Source organism: Dromaius novaehollandiae, chromosome W (genome assembly GCF_036370855.1).
Source record: "Dromaius novaehollandiae isolate bDroNov1 chromosome W, bDroNov1.hap1, whole genome shotgun sequence".
Classification (NCBI taxonomy): domain Eukaryota; kingdom Metazoa; phylum Chordata; class Aves; order Casuariiformes; family Dromaiidae; genus Dromaius; species Dromaius novaehollandiae.
Window position 1 is genome coordinate 58,270,957 of NC_088130.1, and position 21,318 is coordinate 58,292,274.

A 21,318-nucleotide genomic window follows, 5' to 3' on the forward strand; every position below is an offset into this window, starting at 1 on the left:
CTTACTGATGTAAAGCTATGTGAGTGCTCTTGCCAGGCAGGGATATTAATAAAGAAACTGAGTTCTGATGTTGTTGGATTCATCTGTCATCTCTTACGATGGTCCAGTCTTTTGGAATACCATTGATGAGATTTCCAATGGAAATGCCTAACAGAAAGAAACATTTTCCCTTGATAAGAAGCCAGTTATTAATTTAAGCATGTAAGGAAAAGTTAGTGGCCAGATTCTCTGCTCTGAGAACACACACTGGACATAGTGGAGGAAGGCAAGAAGGACAGTTGCTGAAAACCTCTTATGTTCTTAAACTATGACTGAACAGGAGGCAAAAAGCCCACAGCGTGGCTTTAGACAACCTTGGGATTGCTTTAAATGATGCTGACTCCAGTCATCCCGTAAGGATGCCTGCAGACTGTGCTCAGTGCTAAATGCCCTGTTTTCTCCTTTCTCATCTATGGCTTCCCAAAACACGCTCCTTTAACAGAGGTAACTTGCTGTCTAAAGAGTTGCCTCACTGTTTGGCCATCCTATGTATGAACAGATGCTCCAGCACAGCCTGTCTGTGTTTTCTTGCCTAATTTTCTGCTCCAGAAAGCCACCAGATGATGTGCCCATGCAAGTCTTTTATAGTGCCATGTGCTCCATGCAGAGGAGACCACAGGTTACACAATAGGTTCTCACACCTTACTTGTAAAACCAGCCAGGAAGAAAAAAATGTTCCCTTTCCTCACTTGTGAAAACCAGTTTGTTTTTGCTGGGTGACCTGTCATAGCTATTCTGAAAATGCAACTGCCAAGTTGAGCTGTGAGGGCACAGCTTGCAAGGTCAAAATGCCATGTAAGTTATATGCCATCTCCTCCCTGTGACAGTACTTTGCTGAGCTTAATTTTAAAAGGATAGGCCTGATTTAAAAAGAAGCCTTCAACTTGGCTTCTTACAATCCAGTCCTGGTAGGAAAATCACGTCCCTTTATCCTGTTTGTAAGCACCTCTCTAAAATAAATACAGCATACAGTCCGTCCATACAGTTACCAGGTCTGTTGCAGGCCTGAGGCTTTATAATTCACTTAAACTTTTGCAGGTCTCAATAATCAGAAATATAATTGTTGCCATTAATTTGTAATTGCTGACATACAGATCTCTAATTGCCTGTGCACCTGATCTTACAGGTGGCTCTGAGTAGGTGACCCATCAGAAACCTAACTGGATGTGGATGCCATTTCATGCAGCATTCACAGACAGTCCCAACTGCCAGCCGCAACTGCACAGACAACAACATGTACTTCAGAAGAGAAGGCTGAAGTGATCAAAATATTTCTTGGGTTTACCAAATTTGGGAAATACCATTATTTCTGGGTTGTTAGAGACACTTTGATATGACTGAAGTGAACATTCTGTGGGCAGTATTTTTTTCATTAAGGTTTCCTCTGAAACAGTTGCAACATTTTTTGGTATGTAAATATCTAGCATAATATAACAAAAAGATAGTCCAGATAAAATTCTTCTAGGTTCATCCAAATGTAGTACTTCTTTGAGGTTGTTGTAAAATTTCCTAAATATGCTTCTTCGGGAGGAACGTCTTAGGAAATATTGACATTTCAACTCTTTCTTTTAATTCATATTGCAAGTCAAAAAATTAGTGTTTCCCATTAAAAAAATCCCATAGGAAATCTGAGTTTTAGCAAGTTCTAGTACCTACTTCCAATAATTCAGTTTTGGCTTTCTTAGGCTGGGAAGGTGTCTGTTCCATATAAAGCCTCCTGCCAGATCCAGCAACCTGACTGCCATGTAGGCAAGGACATTGCAGCTCTTTATAGCAGCCTCTTTCGAAGCTTTTGTAGCCAACTGGTTATGCCCATTCTGTCCTCCTGCAATAATCAAATTCACAGTTGTTTGGTTACTGTACTGTTATACTTAAAACTCAATATTTGACAGTAAATCTTTTGATTAACAGTGCATATGCTGAAAATCACAATAGGCTTAAACATTGCTGATATCACTATGTTAAAGTGGGAACAGAGAACAGATAAATGTAGGTGTGTTAATCTGTTGAAGGTTTACTATTCTTAGGTATGCTGAGGGGAATTTGGACTCTGGCTGAATAGCTGACATCTCTTTTCTGATTTGCAGTCACTGTCAGCCTGATTCTCTACTGCTTTGTGCCTGGCATAACCTGTGTAACATGGATATGAAGTGATGCTTGTTTGACTTGCACTGGCTTTGCACAGGTGTAAATTGCTACATTTGGTGTCAGGCAGTGGAAGATCACATTTCAGCAGCCTCTCAGCATGAGGACAGTTAAGCATTGAAACCGAGGTTGTATAGTCTCTCAGCTTTGAGATTTCCAAGACCATATAAATCCCTGAGCAGCCTATTCTGAACTCCCAGCTGACCCTGCTTGAGCAGGAGGTTGGACTGGAGACCCTCTGTTTTCCCTTCCCACTTGAATTATGCTTGACTATAAGTTTTCCCAAAGTTTCCTAGAATATTAGTAGGAGTTACAGATAGAGATGTTGTCTAAGACATGCACAATACATACCAGATGTTTAATTTATTCCTCATTATTAAAAACAAATTCTCAAATCATCAGGAATCAGACATGATTTAATATATAGAATTTTTAATGCGACTGCATTGTATGAAGGGCTGCTAAGATGAAGCCATGATCTGTCAGAATGGCCTTTAGGAGTCTAAATTTTGTTAAAGTATGTGAAACAAGACTGGCAGCTGCTTTAAGGGAATGTCAGATTCTACCCTCAGACGTGTAAAGGAAGGAAGTGAGCTGGGGTCAAAAATGTAAAATGAACAGCACCATATTATGCAGTTAATCATATGTAAATGAATGCAGGATTTAATGTACATTTAATATATGTGGTTCCTCTTTTCTCTCCCCCTCTCCCCGCCTCCAGTATCCCATCAGATAGGATTCAATGCTGGATTAGCTGCATGGGTGCCCCAAGCTCCATCAGGCTGTGGTGCTCCTGGCTGTGCCCTGGAGGTCTCTGCAGCACGTGAACTGGACTCTCTTTACTGAGGCATCGTTAGCTATTTTGGGGCTGAGCTCTCTATAAATAATTTGCATTAGAAGTATTTTTGTTTTATTCTGGCTCAGTGGCTTTCTGGGTAAGGTTTTTCTCACATATTCCCGAGTCTCACACATTTAATATTTGAAAAGGAGAAATGTTAAGAATTCAGGAATGCAGACACCGAGCTGAAATTACAATTTCTTTTGGAATGTCAACAAAAATGCTGGGAGACTGATGAGATTTCCTGTCATATCAGTCTGTAAAACCTGTCCACTGTTTTCTTGTTTTCCTTGGAAAGGCTCAGTATTTTAACTAATTAATTTTCTAATTCCTCACATGCCATTCTTTAGGCATTGCAGGGCAGGTGTCCATTGATGCCAATGGAGACAGATATGGGGATTTCTCTGTGATTGCAATGACGGACCCAGAGGCAGGCACACAAGAGGTAAGGAAACAAACACTATTTCAACTGGCTACTGATGAGTTAATGAGCTTGGTGTAACATCGTATCATCTGTTTAGTTAGTGGGCATCTGTTTATTAAATATACACACTAAAATGGTATTGCCGAGTTTATTAATACATACATTGCCCTAACTCCAGCTGAAGCATATGGGTACATTACCATTGCACTGTTAGCTGCAATGTCAGCATCAACCTGAGCTTTGCTAGCCTTCCCCACTTTGTCAGAGGCCAGCAAGCTCAAATGCAAAGCTGCAGTATACCTGAGCTGGACATTTTTATGTGTGGATTTGAATCTAATGAAGGGAACTCTCAAAGTACTGTTCATGTCAATGCTGCAGTAAATACAAACTCAGGAAGTCTTTTTAAATGCCTGTGATCACTAGTGCATTTTGGTGGGTGAAAATGACTGAAAAAGTCCAGCAGTGAATTACAGACACTCCCACGGGTAGGAGTAATCATCATTACTTAAAGTTAGTAGGACAAATTGATTGGGATAAGTTTGATAGGAACAGAGTATATCTCTTCTTTTTGCGCAGTGTGTTAGCTTTTTATCATGTTTATCAATTTAGTCTAATTCTTCCAGCTTTCCCTCCTTTGCTTTCCTTCATTTCCAATTCAGACTGTCTTTCATTTCTTTGATGTTGCATTCCTCTTCCCCTTTAGCATACTTCTCATCTTAATTTCTCTCTGCTTTATGATGATGATACATATAAATATACATACAAATTACATATTCAATATGCAATTATTTATTACTTGTTTCTGCTACTTTCATTTCTGCCCTCATGCTTCACTCTGACTAATAACATGGTTTCTTTGATGTCTTTGTTTTATTCATTCTGCCAATTCCTTCCATGTCGGCATGAAAACTTTTGTTTCTTCGTGGAACTGAGCCAGACAAACCCGTGTTTGGTCAGAGATGTTTTCCTAAATTCATTCATAGAGTTTAAAGCTAGAGGAAAACATCAGATTACCTAGTCTGACCTCTGCTGCATCACAGGCAGGCACAGTCTCTTACCCTTGTTTGGAGCCTGGCAGTTTACATGTGACCAAAGCTCACCCTCTCGGAGGCATTCATTTTTCGTTTGAAGACACTGAAAAACAGGGACTGTCTCACTTGCTCCCTCAGTGTTTGTTCCAGTGTTTAACCACTCCTGCTCTTTAAAAATGTGTATCTTATTTCTCATATGAATCAGTTTGCTGCTACCTATTTGTTCTTGTTAAGCCTTTCTGCATCCCTTCATATTTAGTAAGTCCTCTTGGTAGAGAAGAGTTACACTGTAATAAAGACACCTCTCCCACTCCTGCTCAATAAGTGAAACAGTCTCTCAGTGAATTGTGTGCTGCCTGCAAATGGTCTCCAAGGTTTTTTTCTGTACTTTTTCCAATTTACTGAATTTGCCTGTATTTTTGAACTAATATAAAAAAGTCTTAACCAGCACTTGCAATACTGGGAGAGAAATCTGCTCCCTTATTTACTGTGAAATCTACCTTTGTGTAGCTAACCAAGGCAAATGTTATGTGCCTTCTAAATCTTTCTCTTCAAAATGGAGTTCAGGTGTAAGATTTGAACTGGCTATCAGTAGCCTGAATAAAAGAAGTGTTACTCTAATATCTAAACCCAATGTACTTATAGATGTATCTTATACATAATTGGAAACTTAGGCCTTTTGATGTGCTTCTGCCATCCCTGCTGACTCCTTCAGTGGCTGTGTATCGTATATGGCCTTTTACCTTTATTAGAGTGTATAGATTTTTGGGAACTGCTTTCAGATGAGTGACCTACTACTGTTATCACAATTTAGTCCTGCAACTTTGCAGTAGATCCAGTGTATCTTATCTTGAATAAAGCCTTGATTTACTTTTGAGGACAGGACGTAAATTCTAAAGCATCTTGATGAATTGGTCTGAAATGATAGCACATGTTACCAGAATGATAAACCCAAAATGCCTTTTCTATGTAAATATTAACAACTGCAGAATTACAAGGTAGAGAATGACTGACTGTAGTAATTCTGCAGAAGATGTGAAAGTTTTAGCTGAACCTCAAGTACTTCCAGGTCTGTGCTAAAAAGAAAAGTCCATTCAGGAATGTGCTGTCAGGAACATCAGAACTTTCAGTTGTCCAGGTGTCCTGAAGACCTCCACTGCAGTACCTCCAGTCGTGAGCACTCAGTCCATAGTGCAGCAATTGAAGAAAGTCCAGGGAGAGCAGTAGGATTATTCAGAGAGCTAAACACTTGTGTGAATCAGGTTTATAAAGAGGAGAAGCCTGGGGGGAGACATTATAGTAGTCTATCAATATGTAAACAGATGTTTCAGAAAGGAAAAGCTTCTGTGTCCACTGGCAGTAGAATAAGTAGTGATGGATAATTACAACAAGGGAGATCTAGGTTACATGTTAGGGAAAACCACTAACAGTGAAGATAGCTAAACTCCAGAATAATTGCCTACAGGAGCTGTCAAGACTCCATCTCTGGAGGGTTGTAAAAGCAGGTTAGATAAGCATCTGCCAGGAATGCTTTTGTTCAGCTGGTCCTGCCTTGAGGCAGGGCATGGACTACATGACCTCCCAAAGACCCCTTCAGCCCTATTCTCAGTCATTCAACATCCTGCCACAAAAGTTCAAGTGATGCACCTCTCCTGTTTGTTTTCTGTAGTTAACAGGAAAATGTTTTCATTCCTTTCTTTTTTTGCATAGGTGATCGGGGACTACTACGGAAAGCAGGGACGTTTTGAAATTCGATCAAATGTGAAATATCCTTGGAGTCACGGCAGGCTGAGATTAGATGAAAGCCGTGTTTCAGAGCACACAAACAATACACCGTGTAAATCATGTAAGTTTAGTGATATAATGCTTGCATCCAGGCTGTCACAGAGAGGAATCCATGTGGTGATGCAGCATAATGGCCCATATTAGATTGCTTAGCACAGTTGTCCAACTGAGACATCCTGACTATGTGTCTCTGCCGACCATTCAGAAGGCAAGAGTCTGCCAGCCCTCGATAGTACGTGATCTGAATCACTCTCCTGAACTTAAATATGATAGTAATCATGATGTCTGCATGAGGCACTGGCCCAGTGCCCTGGAGGCTCTGGGACCTTCCAGGTGCTAAAAGGTAAAATCTCTTTTAGTCAGAAAGAAGCAAAGGATATAACTGAACCTTGTAGTTGAGAATAACCGTACTGATAGTTAGAAGTTGGGGAGCTCAGTCTGACAGGAGCAGTGTTTGCTCTTCCAGTGCAGAACGGTTTTTCAGTGCTGAGAGAAGATACTGTGAGGAGTCCAGTAAGGTGAGAAGAAATGAAGTAGGTTGAACAGGCTAACCACTGCAAATCCAGAAAGTTGGGACTACTCTCCACAGAGCAGATGTCCGTGTTTTCCAGCATACTGAGTCTGCAGACCATGTCATACTGAGCAGGGCACTGCAAGGAGATAAGGGTAGGAAGATGGGGGTGCCTGAATGGCGAAGTGTGGTCTTAGGTCTTCACAGGAAACAAATTGCTAGCCCAGCAGTGAAAAGGTATTTGCAGCTTGTTAATTCATCAATCCTTGAAAAACCCTATGCATATAAACACCGGAGAGACTACTTCTAGCCCATGCCCTCCATGCTCAGCACAGGTACACAGTATAGCTATGCACCTTGTTCCTTCCACACATCTTGGTGTACAGAGACAATCCCCTCAAAGGGTCAAGGATAAACGAAGAGGAGGGAGCTGTTTGATTTGCTTATTTCTTCTCTGTTCCTTTCCACGAATTCAGATTAAGGCATGGAGAAAGAGAGCAGGCTGCGCCCCCCTGAAAATGATATTGTTGTTTAGCTGCCCTGTGCTTCCTAGAATGACAGTCCCTGTTGGGCTCCCCTTTAGCCACTGTGTCCCCGCTGTGCCCCTGTGCAGACTTGGGGCAAGGCAAAGCTCATGTGGCTTTAACTCGAAACAGCATAGGTTCAGAAGAAGTCTGTGGAGCTGTTGAGTAATCATACGGTCATTTTAGTAAACCTGGCTGATAGTTGGTTATGATGCTAAACCAGGTGAAATAAGATTGTTTCTTAGGTGATATTCAGTGCTGATTCCTATTATATGACTTGTTATAATCACAGTCCAGGTGTTATGATTCAGACCACGCTGTCCAGACCAGTTTCTTAACAACATCCCTGCATATCACATCTTTCTGACTTTGTTTGGCACTGACCTTAGGGACTTGTTTAACCTCAAGGAAAGCAGGGACAAAAAATAAACATGCAGGAACTGAAACTGAAGAAAAGGTTCCCACGGAGTCCTGAACTCTGAATGGCTTTCGTTATTGTCTGATGCTGGTCATTCATTTCCTAGTCCTGTGTATTTTCGAATATGTGAATGCAAATAGTTCTCAATGTGAACCCTGATCGTTTATTTTTCCCTTTTTCAAGCAGGTGGTCTAGGAGAATCAGCAGTTACAGGAATAGTTGTGGGCGCTCTGCTCGGAGCAGGATTGCTAATGGCTTTTTACTTTTTCAGGTCAGTCCAATTAACTGCAAGTTTCTTAAATTCTTTACTCTTCATCTAAACCTCTCAGATCTTGGCAGCACACCCTTGATGTGAGGAAGGTGGGAGACAGAGAGGCACCATAATCATCTGTGGTAAAATTCCCACCAAAGACTGTGAACACACTTTGACTGTCCTTATCTTCTGTGCATATCCAAATCATTTTATGGATTCAGAGCCTTGTCCTGTAAAAGCTTACATCTCTGAGTAACTTTACTCGAGGAAATAATTCCAGTGTGTTCTGTTCATTCACAACTCCCTTGATAAAATGTCTTGGCTTTGAAAGCCACCTTTGTTTGGTATTCCTTGCCAGCTTAATTGTGCAGTCTGTGATCATGTGAGAGATTTATATCACTTGCCTGGTATCATGCTTAGTTTTGATTATTGAGCAGAATTCTACTGGAAGCTAGAAAGAGATTTCTGTTTGGTTTAAGAGAATATTTGGATTTCAAAGCTGTATGTTTAACTTAATAAACTGGTGTCAGTGCTGGGTGATTGATGTTTCATGCCTCTTTAAGAAAAATAATGCTTACACTGTTGGTCAGCAAATTTAAAGTGTTAAGAGTTGATCCTGCACTGACACACCAAATTATTTTAACACCTGTTCAGCATCCTATATGTGGTGTGGTTTATCCTCTTATGGCATGGAAGAGAAAAGACAAGCAGGAGAATAGATTTAACCTCTGCATATAACAATCAAATCATTTTCTTCAATGAAAGTAATTACCTATAAAACACTTTAACAAAATGAAACAAGCAAAACCCACTTTAGTTCACCAGCCTGCATCCAAGGTTTCAAAATATCTCAGAGCCCAAGGTTATTCATCAAGTACTTATAACTGAAATTTCATAGGATGACTGATACTAGTTGCATGGCCAATTAATCCACCGTTATGAGAGGAGAGGACCTTTGCTGTCCATGTTATAGAAACTCTATGGTTAGAGAAAAAGGGTTTTTTGCATGTGTTTAGTGCTTACGTAATGTATTATTTGTGTCTAAGACAAGGCAAGATAGTTGGGACTGACTTTTTTGTCTTTAAGAAACCAAAAAAAGATAAAATACAAGTATGTCCATATTGTATGTCATCATAGGCTCTTGCATTTTTTATACCTTCCCAATCTGAGATGGTAATTTTTAGGTGTTTTTTTTTTTTAGCATAGCTGATACTGAGAGGAAGTTCATGGGTAGGCACAGGAAATGTGGCAAAAGACTCATCCTTAGCTGGTATAAAACTATATGGAGTGTTCAGTGTAGGAACAGCTCTTAAACTCTTAAGCATCTGACAGTAAGATTTGGGGTGGAAATTTATGTGAGCAGAGCTGGGTGTCTGTAAAAGTGGATATCTACACTTGAGCTCAACACCTAGTCTTCTTATTTATGGTCAAAGGGGAGAAATAGGCACATTTTTGGTGCAGTTCCTGTCATCTTCATGTAAAATAGGTCAGAAGAATGCCTCCTAGAAAGGCCTATTTCTCTCTGTTGACTATTAAGGAAGGTGCAGGTAACTCAGATGGACCTGCACTTTGGAGACATCTGAAAGCACGCAGGTGAATTTTACCCTGAAGATCTGATTGCACCCATTGAAAGCAGGAGTACGGTCAAGCCCCTAATTTCTCTTTTAGAATAAATATATGAAATGTGGCATATCAGGATGTATGGCTCAGATTTTCAGAAAATGCAGGTCTGGGAACTGTGTGCCTGGAAGCGATTTGTACCTGCAGCTTCTACAACATTTGTACTGCATATGCACCTTCTGATTGCATCTCTCTGATCATTTGGATCTGTAATCACCACAAAGGGACATGCAAATACTGTTTTGAGTGTGCATATGAACTCTGATGAAGAATCTGTGTTGTAGTTCTGATACGTAGCTTTGAAAGGATTTAAAGAAGAGCTGCATTCCTAAAATATGAGCCTGTTCTTGTGCATGAGCTACTTCTGTGCATTCTCTGACCTGTGAAAGGACTGACTTGAATAAGCATAAATGAAGAATATAGATTTTTAAAGTTTTTTGGTCAGATACAGACACAGATGTCTAGGGGAGTTTTTCAGGATGTGTAGGTACCCACTTTCTATTGAACCACCTTATCTGGCTAGAACACCTTTTTAAAAATCTTGGTGTCTTGAAAAGCCTTCTTTCATCACTGTATGTCTGGCTCTGACTCCTGCTACGCAGGCAGATGAAAGAGAGATATCCTTGGCATACAAATATTTTGTCATGCATCTGCATAAGCAGTTCTGTATACAGAGGGGCTGGACTCTAAGGCCCTTTGGAAAAATTGGTCCTGAAACCCAGTAGATGCCTAAATGCATAAAATATAAATGTGGGGAGTCTAATGATTCTTTTTTTTGGAGATCTTGGTACTAAGGGGAACAGAAAAACAATCTGAAGGCTTCTGTTTGACATATAAATTAGCATTAACACAATTCTTCAAAAGGACCTGGAGGAAGATGCACAGGAAAAACTGTCTGATGCATGAGCAGTTGTATTTATTCCTTATCTATCCTCTACAGCCCACTTCTTAATTCATCTTACTACCTCCACTGACATTATAAACATAGTAGCTTTCCTCAGAGGGAGATGGGAGGGTTAGTTAGTTAATGTATAGTTTCAGTGAGAAATGCAACTGAATAGTCAGCTCCATTGTTTGAACTCTGCAGAAAGTGCCCCTGTATACAGGAAAGAAGTTTGGCTTTGATCAGTATAAAGCAGTGATGTGACACAGTTCACATGCTGCTTCACAAAAACTTCCTAATCACTTAGATCAGAAATTTTCAAAGAAACAAATGTCTGTGTCTTGGTGCTTTGAGACTGCTGTGTAGAAATTAACAGGCATTCTTGGGCTAGGGTAAAATGTTTCAAGGCAAACTACTTTAATCTTTGACCAGGGTTTCACATTCTGTCGCATTTCATTTTTCAGCTGGAACCCAGCTGTCCCCTACAGGCATTCTTTATAAGGGAAGTCCTGTTATGCTATAGCAGGAGAAGGTTTTCTCACTCTGTTCTTCCCCTTTCATGCAGAAAGAAATACAGAATCACTATTGAAAGACGAACTCAACAGGAGGACTGTAACATGGGGAAACATCGGCAGTTACGTGAAGACTCCATTAGATCTCATTTTTCTGCTGCATAAAGAAGAAGAAAAATAATCCCATTCTTCCTGGAAAAAGAAATTAGGGAAATGGACACAACCAAAGACATCAGTGTAAAAAGAAGAGGCTCTCGAAGAACTCACTCTTTTAAGCAGTAATTTTATCTTAATTTCTTTCAGAAGCTCAGGAATGATTTACTAATCACATTATACCACATGGCCTTTCATCTCATGAAAAAAGAAAATGACAAAGTTTGATCTTATAAGATGTACTTACTGTGTAAAGACAATATTTCTTAAGGCATATGCTAAGGGCAGCAGATTTGGGCTTGGTTGATGGGGATGCCTCTTTTGGTTCCCTTTTTTTTTAGCTCCTACTGCCTTCTTCCTTAATGAAATCTCACTTGTGGGTATCGAATGTGGTTTCACAGACACAGGTGCTGCTTTGCTGTCAAAATGAAAAAAGGGCTTCATTTGGGGTGTGATCCTGCATCGCTGAATGATTGCCGTTGATTACAGGGGATGCAGGACTGGATATATAGAGCTCACTCCTGGGAGGGAACTGGCGCTTGGGTGTAATTAACTCCACTGAGAAAGTCAGGCAGGTGGAAACACACACAAGTCATCCCTGCCTTGTGTGTACAGTAGCGCACTGAAAAGCACTGGTTCTCCCTTGTACACACTGGGAGTCAGGAACAGCTCCAGTGAAGGACGTGGAGTTTCACTGGTATAAAATAGCATGGGAGAAGACAATCAAGCCTCCGGAGAGGACTGGCTAATTCTTCAGTCTTACGTGTGTTTTATCATGCTCTTCTCTCCCCACTGCCATCACCTTTCAGAGAGGCAAATATAGTCTATGAAGAGCCTCTTCCTGTTCCCAGTGAAGTCAATGGCAAAGTCCCATTAACTTCAGTGAGTACAGGATTACATCCAAAATATGTAAATATGAAAGATACAGAAGTGTTTGTATAGCAGAGGCAATTCAAAAGAGGGTCTTTTGTGTAAAAACAACATTTCATGCTAACATTTTATTTTTAGGATAATTTTTATCTTGTATTTTTCTATTAAAATATCTATTTTTTGCTTTGGTAGGATTAAAAATTAAGGGGAGTGAACGTTTGAAGACATATTTTTTATGACAGGAGTAACATGCAGGGAAAGTCAATAGATGTAAATACATTTTAAAAATCAGTATGTGGGGAAGAGAAGGGAGTTTATGGATAATAACAATTATGGATAATAACAAGCTTTCTGCCCCACTCTGTTCTCCAAGCATGTGCAACATGCAAATAGTTATTTAACCAATATAAATGTGCTTATACAATTGTCCATATGATGGCCCTGATCCTGAAAATAATTAACTTTTCCTATGTTGGGTAGTCTCATGTTAGTCAGTGAGACTAATCATTCATGTATGTACAATTAAACACACTACCTCCATGACTGGGGTGGTAAAACACTACTGTAGGGCTGATTTTAATATTTCTGCCATCAGTAGTCCTAGGAATTTTGCCATTAATTTTATTGGGAGCAAGACTAAATCTGTGATGAATTAGCTACTGATAGGTTATTTTATATTAGAGGAGAGCTCTATGCTTTCTAGTCAACAAATGGAAGTGAACAGTATGTATTATAAACATGATGAATAAGACCCATAAAAACATTGTCTGAGAAAACCCAACTATGACCATGATTCTAATGTGGTAAATCTTTTGGTTTATCCTATTCTGATTTCAGAAGCAGAACTTTTGGGTCCCATAGTTATACTTTACATGAAAGTTATCCTCAAAACTGGCACTGAAGCCCATGTTCTACAAAACTTTCACACTCTGAGAAGCTCAAGGGCAAATTCAGAGAAACCATTTTGGGGTAGCTGGAAGTGAGTGAAGAGCAAAAGTTGGCTTTATCTTCTTTCTGCTGTCTTTTATCAGTTAATGTTATATGTGCAGGTCACATGGGATATTTCCCTGGGCTGGTTTTACTGTTTCTTACATTGCACTGTCTCTTAACATATGTGGTGGTTCCTTGCCTGCCCTTTTGAAATATCATCCAATGTCCCAGGGCAAGGCTTCTCAAATCTCAGGGCTGCTCCAGAGTAGATGATGGCTGTAGAGCAGGTAGATGTGGCATCTTTAGGCCTCACAGTTACTGAGCTGTCATTCACATGGTAGATTCACATCATCCCATTTCCCTTTCTGGACCTACAGCGTATGACTTCTACGAAGGTGCCTTGGCCAAAGTAACAGGCCAATGGACACTGTTTTCTGGAGTGGCCTCCTTAGCCCATGGGCAGCAGAGAAGGACATAGGCTAGAGCAGCAGTTATACTGCTGTAGTGTTGGAGTGGAAAAAAAGAATTTCTAATTGTTTTTTGGAATTTTTTTCAAGCAGTTGACTTTATTTAGCTTGGGGGAGGGAGGGGTGTGATTAATTTTTTTTTAGCTAATTTCAAAGAGAGTTTTATGTTTTGATTTGGAAATATACCTTTCAGTATTCTTTCTTTCTTTTATCCATTTGATTACTTTGCCACTGAAAAAGGGAAGAAAACTTTTTAAAAATGTAGAGGAAGGGTGGGTATGATCTCAAGGATAAACTTTTTAAGAAATGTTTGCTCTGACTTGCCTTGCAGACTGAACTCATACTCCCTCAGTCCCTAGTTAGGGAGCACCGTAGTAGTGTAGATCTGCTTTTTTTCCTGTGCCAAGCACTGTTAAGTCAAACAGGAAGATCTGGGCCAGGACAGATCTGGCTGGGACAACAAATTGTTAGGACAATTTTTTTATTGTGCCATTTTACTCTAAATTAAAAATAAAAAACAAACAGAAAAAGTATAATTAAAGGTCACTCTTAAATTAAAAATGTAATAATTCTGATCCCCAATTATGTGAAGCGTTTTTAATCACGTCCTCAGGAAGTGTTGTCATGAGATATCTGCTGGTGGGATGCTGATGGAGGTCTGGCCACATTTTACATCCCAGCATCTCCCACCATCCTCCATAGGTGAACCATTCTTGCATATTAGAACATTTTAGATCAACGGGTTGTAATCTTTCTGAATTTGGGAACACGTGTACATTTTTGCCATGGAGATGTAGAGATCATTTAAGACATTTCACATAAGTAGATTCCTGCATAGCATAAATAAACTTGCTCTTCTTAGCTGCCTTTCACAGGCCTCTTGCTAATAGTTCCCAGATCTTCCAAGGACTATAGATCACAAACTGCTTTGAGTTTAGATTATTCAGCAGAGAGATTCTTTACCATCTAATGCACTTTTCCTTTCTGGCTCATCTGCATTAGCTCAATGCCACAATGTTTAGGCTTCAACCTCTGTAAGAGAATGTCTAATCAAAATAATAATAATGGATTCCCAAAAGAGTTTTCAAAACCTACATTTTTGGCTGCAACAAATTGCCCGTATTACAAACATACATCTGTATTACAGAGCAGCACAAGGAGGGCCTTGACTCAGCCCAGTACTTTAGAACACACTTAAAATATGCTCGACTTCAGCTTCTAAGTGCTTTGCTCACATGGGACCAAAGGGTACGATCCTGGTCCTGGTTGAACCAAAGGGAATCTTGCCATGTACTTAAACCAGAAAAAGGTTGGCCCCATAGTCCATATGTTTTTTGCTACGTCTTACAGCTGTGGCTGTTAACTTGAAACTATACTTGTGGCTTTGGGTTTTTTGTCTGTTTGTTTGTCAAAGATCTTCTGCTAATTTAGCATTTCTTTAAATTACTTAATATTATTCAGCTTAATAGGGTCTCTTCTTGAGGATTCTAGGGACAAGTTATCTGGCTTCCAGCTCCTTATCTTCAACATGCAGACTTCCACTGCAAGCTGGCTATTGCAGACTACTCTCCAAAGACAAAGGTGAAGCAAAGCTTTCAACAGTACCTCTGATTTAGTATGCTGAGACCCACAGCTTTAGAGTCAGATGTCTAGATACCTTAGTCTTGGCCATAGGTACTTCTGGAAGTTTTGCTTGTGGATGGTTTTTTTGTTCTGAGTTGTCTCAGAAGTTTGTAAGCAGTTCCTTCTGTGATGTGCTTCACTGAAGACCAAATCCAGCCAAGTTCTGAGAATATGGAGCCATTGCTAAAAATTAGGATTGAGGGTGCTGTGCACCTTGCAGGATTGTGTCCAGAATTCAGTTTAATAAAGAGGTGTATTCATTCACTTCTGAAAATAAATGTTAATGATCTATTTTCAGATTGTTTTTAAGAAATGCTTTCTTGCATTTTTGAAAGCCTTTTGTTATTTTTTAATGGATAATTATTAAGATGTGGCTAATGCTTTGAAAATGCTGGGAGGAGAGAGTTGTGCAGGACAAAATAAGTATGTTCTCTGACAGGGTGTTTTACTGAGAGGTTAATTTCTGATTAATTTTTTGACTTGGAGATCCAATCCCACTCCTATTAAGCTGATGAAAAAAACCTCTCATTGACTCAATGGAAGCAAGCGCAGGCCCTTTGTGAAGTGTCTGCAGGCTTTAAACTCGGCATCTTGAAGCAGTTCAGAGTGAATTTCTCAGCTTTGCAATAGAACAGGCTGCATCAGCCTTAGCTGACCTTGGCTCTGGAGCGATTTTCACCTCATGAATGCCATAATGCTCCTGGAAAGCCAAGAATAGACATCAAAGACAGGAAGCTAATAGTCCTGGTCATAAATTTCTTTGGCAATTCAGTCCACCTTTTCCGGAGCTTAAGACAGTTCCACATCCTTCACTACCCTCCTTTACGCTTCACAGTAGCCATGTAACCATTCTGTTTCTATAAATAATGCAGATGAGATTTTTTTCTCAATTTCTCCCAGGGTAGAATGAAAACTGTTGAATTCCCTGGTTTTTCATGCCTTTTTCTCTAGCTTCAGAAGTACTCTGAAGAGACACAGCCATTTTCCATCATTTATTCAGAAATGCTTCCTCTTCACTGAGATGTGGCTTTTATATAGCTTCAGCCTTCGCTTGTGGCTGCCATGCTGTTGAGCTGTGGGCGCAGGTCACGTTGGCCCTCTTCCATACCAGCCATTATCTGAGATCTAGAGCCAGAATTGTCAGATGTTACCTGTCTTTGTAACTGACTAAGTGAAGTTGAAAGATTGGCTTGACCAAAAACTTTCTGAAGTTTAATCTGAAGTTTGCAGCTGGTGTCCTTTCCTCTTAAGAACACCCAAGACTAGTACTGCATATTGTGAGTATTGGAGCAGTCCCATTAAAGCCAGTATGATTACTGGGCATGACTGGGCTGCAGAACTAGGTTGTAGTTCAGCCATGGTTGGATGATGTCTGTTTGTGTGGTGATGTCAGGCAGTGTCTTTTGTTTTTGCCCTAATCGTTGATGCTACGTAATGACACCAAATTTAGTGACCCTCAAAGCAGGACAGATAGGAACAGATAGGTAAGTTCTAATGGTGCATGACTTATTTTATTGGTCAGGGACATGTCCTAATAACTTCTGTCACAGCAATGAACAATCAAGGGACAAATTTCAGCAATGTGCATGTATTGTAGGAGGCAACTTTAGTCTTTTTCAGAAACAAAGACATATAAAAGTTACTTTTTGGAATATACTTTTAAAGAAATGCTGGAAAAAGTTTTGCCTTCAGGTATGTGCTGCACATGCCTCTAATCCTTCCCTCCTTTCTTTCTTGCCATTGAAAGCACAAGAAGATTTGTGGATATGTGAAACCTTTCAAATGGAAGAATCAAGTGTTTGCACTGTGCATATCCCTACTTAGAGTCAGAAATGAGTTCAGATGGCAAAAGACCTGTATTTTTTCCACTCTCAGATACCTTCTAACATTGTAACTCTGAGTCTGATGGAAAATGATTGTTGAAATTAAAACAAATAGCTACTTGTGATAGACCTCAGACCTGGCTGTCTACGGGATCAGCAAGCTGTGCAGTAGACTTTGATAGTGTGTTTTTTCCTCTAGAGAATGACAGGAAGCCTAAGGACTTTGATTTGCCCCAGTAAAGTCTTAAATCTGGCATAGATGCAGCTCTCCCTTTTTCTCACCCATAGAAGAAGAAAGGATGATGGTTATGGCTGCTGTTCTTACAAGGATATTGCTGATTTTGATCAAGAAGATAATGCTGCCATGGCTTTGAGGCTTCCTTGGACTAGTGTTTAATTATGTCCAGTATATCATTACATAGTTTTTTTTATTATGCTATTACTTCTTCCAGAATTTACATTTCAGAGTGCCTCTTAACTGACATACACAAGATTTACAGCATACAAAACTGGCTTTCAAAAGATGAGGCTCAGAGTTCATTCAAAATCTCTTACTAACCACTAAGTTAATATTCTACATCAAAGCCAAAATATTCTAAATTATCTGACACTGTTAAAGTTTGTATGTTAAGCTATAGTACTTCTGAAATCTTACATGGATTCATTAGGTGTTAAATCTTTGAAAGGTTAAAATCCACTCTCTGTGAACTGTTGCTTGGTGTTTTTGTCATGTGAATGTTTCTAGAAGACACTTGAGCAAACAAAGGAAATGTACCAAAAAGGGTTTAAAAAAAATCATTTTAAGGTTTCTTTTGTAATTTTAACTGGTATGCACAAGGAACGCACAATTCTCTCCCCAAACTCTGATCAGAGGTTTTGCTAATGTTACACTAAGCCTTCAGCTGATATAATCAGCACAGCTACGCTGATTCGTACTAGCTGATGATCTGGACGTTTCTTTCTCTGCGAACTGCAAATGCAGTGTGACATAGGAGTGAGCCACCACTGAAACGCCAATATCACAGTTACTAATCTGTGGACAGTTATTTTGGTGCCATGTGAGATGATTAATGTTTCCTCTCATATTTAGTACCTCCCTATTGTAGCTTTGTGGCAGATGTTGTAATGACTTCTGCAGCAAAGGATGCAAGAAATGAAAAGATCTGTTGAAAATATAGGGAAAGTATCTGTGCAGTTGAGTTAGGGAGAAGGAAGAGGGAAAATACTCAGGGACTGATTATACTCCCATGAAGATACTGTTGACTCTGGTGAGGGTGGGATCAAACTCTTTCTGTACAGTACACTGTCTTTATTGTTCCATACCTAATTTCTTAAAGACTCAGCAGAAAGCGTATTCACCTTTTAAATCCCACATAGTCCCCTTACATAAAGTTTAAATGGGATTTAAGTGGTGCATAGGACCTGGCCAGGGTGCACTAGACCAAAAGTTGTGGTATTACCTAGTAACAATGTCTCCTTGACTGCACAGATCTAAAAGTGCTGAGGACACGTGGGTAGAGTGGCGGGATGAAGGCGATGGGTAGAATTGGCTGTGTTTCTTGTGCATAGGCTGTAATTATCACAAAACTAAAAGGACTCAGGATAGACACTGTGGACATTAACTCTGTCCCCTTTTTTGGGTGATACTGTCCATTATTAATGTAAAAATACTGGACAACAGAAAAACCTATTATCAGTCTAGCAGAAAATGAATGGAAAGCTGCACAGTATATTGTACTGATGTAAGTAGAACTATCTGCATATAATGTGATTTTATTTATTGTTGTTTTTGTGTAGAGGAGAGTGAGTATTCATGACTGTGGATATAACCTTTGTTTATTTGTGTAATGTATTTTATTTCTGTTATGACTTGGTCATTTAAAATATCTACAGTCATTGGTGTCCTTTGACTTTTTATTATGTACATTTTCTTTTAAACATTTAAAAAATGCAAGAATATCACATACCCAAATTGTAGCAACATGTTTCCATTAAAGAAATAGGAATCTGATACCTCCTGTTTTCCTGGTGTCTTTTGTCACCTGTTCACTGCGTTCTTGGTCTGTGATGTGTGTTTTGTATAGAGAGTACTATCAGATTGTAAGAAGTTAATAACAGGAGGATTCATCTGGGTCTAAGACACCATATAAAACCCTGACTTTAATGATGACTAGCAATTAATTAAATCAGGAATCAATCTGACCTTTCTTTGGGAAGAAAAATCCCCCTAATGTTTCAGGGCCTGGGAAAGGTTTAGTCAGTATAAACATGCATAGAATATTTTTATATCTATTCACAGTCCTCCAGAAATACAATTAAATAGTAACAGAATTATTTAAATGCACTGGAACCTTAAGTAGTAAGCATTAATTCTTACAGCCTGTACAGATGCAAAACTCACAAATTTTACCAACCTACAAGTTCATTTCTTCGCAGCAATCTTATCAAATTGGGGACATTTCATTCTGTTTCTTTCCTGCTCTTTTAAATACAGTCTTTATTATCCTGTTTTGTCTAGCCTTCTGCTTTCTTTAAGCATGTGTCTGTTGTAGCGATGTTGCCAAATTTAAGATTTGTGCCTGAGAGTATGCCAGGCCTTTAAAATCTAAAATAACTTGGAAATGGGTATGAGGAAGAAATATCTGATCACACTTATATCAAAACTAAAAGCACCAAAAATTCACCGGAGAGTTGATGCAGAGATGGAAACATCCTCTGATTTATCCACCAATCTAAAATCTCTCTGCCCCCAAGGAAAGGATAACGCAAAGGCTAGAAATACAGACTTGCAGAGGCCCATTCAGTTAGGAGAGGGTTGAACTACTTTTCTAGCTGCAGTTCCTTTCATTTGTAAGTCTCCAGATATGTCACTAAATTAATTAACTCCATACTACCAGCAAGTAAATGAATATTGCTGGTTTGTACAGCTGATCAAACCATAAGATGCAAAAATATTACCCTTCCTAAATTTGTGTAACATTCCTGATAAATGTTAGAATTCAGATCATTTTAAATTTGCATCCTCAGAGATACACCTGTATTTGTATGGACATTTTATAGACAGATATTACTATTTCTCCTGATTTTGTTTGTTGGCTTTTGTTTTGTTTTTTAGTGGTCATATATCTTTATTCCATTATAAACAGGAATTCTCTGGGACTACCTAGGGATTTTCCAATGTTTCTTTATAAAGAACTGTAGAATAAAACTATGGAAGTATGGTTTTGTGTTCTGAATAACTGCTGCAACCATTAGAGATCTTCAGTGAGCCCTTTAAAAGTGTACACTTTACATGACTCCTCTGCAGTTAATTTAAGACCCTAGTTAGGATAATCTAAAGATTAGTTTATTAGTGTTTACTAATGCAGTTTGCTAGAACTGAGATTAGTAACCATATAAGCTTTACTACTGTTATATTTCAGGGATACACTGTCAAGGATGACAACAGAAGCTGAACTTTTGACATCTGGCTTTCATTGATGGCAATGAAAAAAAAGCTCCTTGTCCTCAATGAAATCAGATGTTCACTCAGGCTTGAGAGTATGGCATGAGACACTATTGACTGGATTTATTGCATGAGACATTATTGACTGAATTTATGTTCAGTGTATAACCCCGAGGCTATTACTGAATGCCCAACATTTAATTACCTCCATACTGGAAGGACTTCTACTGTTACGGTGATTTTTTTTTTACTTTTTTAATAGTTAAATGAATGCTTGAGAGTCGTGTTATGAATTGTGTATGCATATACATACATCACTATTTATGCAACAGTTCACTCCTATGTGTTAAGAATCTTTTTGTCTGAGAGTATCAGCCAGTCTGCCAGGTAAAAATTTCATTTGCTGAAATTACCTATGGCAATTGATCTTCAAGGAAAGCAACTTCTGGATATCATTCTAGATATCCTGTAACCTGGACACATTTTTGTGGCTTTATGAGGAAACTATTTCTTGAGGAACATTCATCACATTTCTCAAAAATTATGGTGGCTGTTGAGCCAAATCTTGGTCTTGAACTTCAGCCAGTGTTTTCTTGACTTGAAAGAGTACTGCCAATAAAATTTAATTGTACAGCTGACAGAACCTCTTTTGTTACCTCCTAGGAATAACCATAATTTACAGCCCGTGATGCCAAAAGGGTCTCCCTGTGTACATATGCTACTCTTGGTAAATTTTCCTGAGTCATTTTAGGGCTGGTTTGATGGCCTTCAGTCATCTGTCTCAGAAAAAATATTTTATATTTCCCTGTCTATAAGTAATTATGCTGTCCACTACAGCTATTTGTTCTAGCTGTATACTGCTTTATTACCATTCTCCACTACTTCTTGACAATGCCATTCAATTCACACAATATGCCTCTGCTTTCAAATTATATATATACACATTTAGGTGCTGGCTGATGGTGAAAACTGTCACCATGGGGTATATGTTTGTCCAAGCTCAGGGGACACAAGAAATTCATAT

General features: G+C 39.2%; 1 protein-coding gene across 2 annotated transcripts in view; it reads left to right on the forward strand.

Moving 5' to 3' along the window:
- LOC112982180 (atrial natriuretic peptide receptor 3) overlaps positions 1–18,860 on the forward strand; it is a 49,132-nt gene extending 30,272 nt beyond the window's left edge. The window contains exons 5-8 of one of the 2 annotated variants that reach the window (XM_064500014.1): positions 3,373–3,467; positions 6,188–6,323; positions 7,902–7,986; positions 11,037–18,860. In XM_064500014.1, the coding sequence (XP_064356084.1) occupies positions 3,373–3,467; positions 6,188–6,323; positions 7,902–7,986; positions 11,037–11,148 (428 nt within the window). In that variant the 3' untranslated portion in view covers positions 11,149–18,860. Of the gene's footprint in view, positions 1–3,372; positions 3,468–6,187; positions 6,324–7,898; positions 7,987–11,036 lie in introns of both variants that reach the window. The other variant, XM_026098374.2, reaches the window with a different exon arrangement.
- The last annotated feature ends 2,458 nt before the right edge of the window (positions 18,861–21,318 follow it).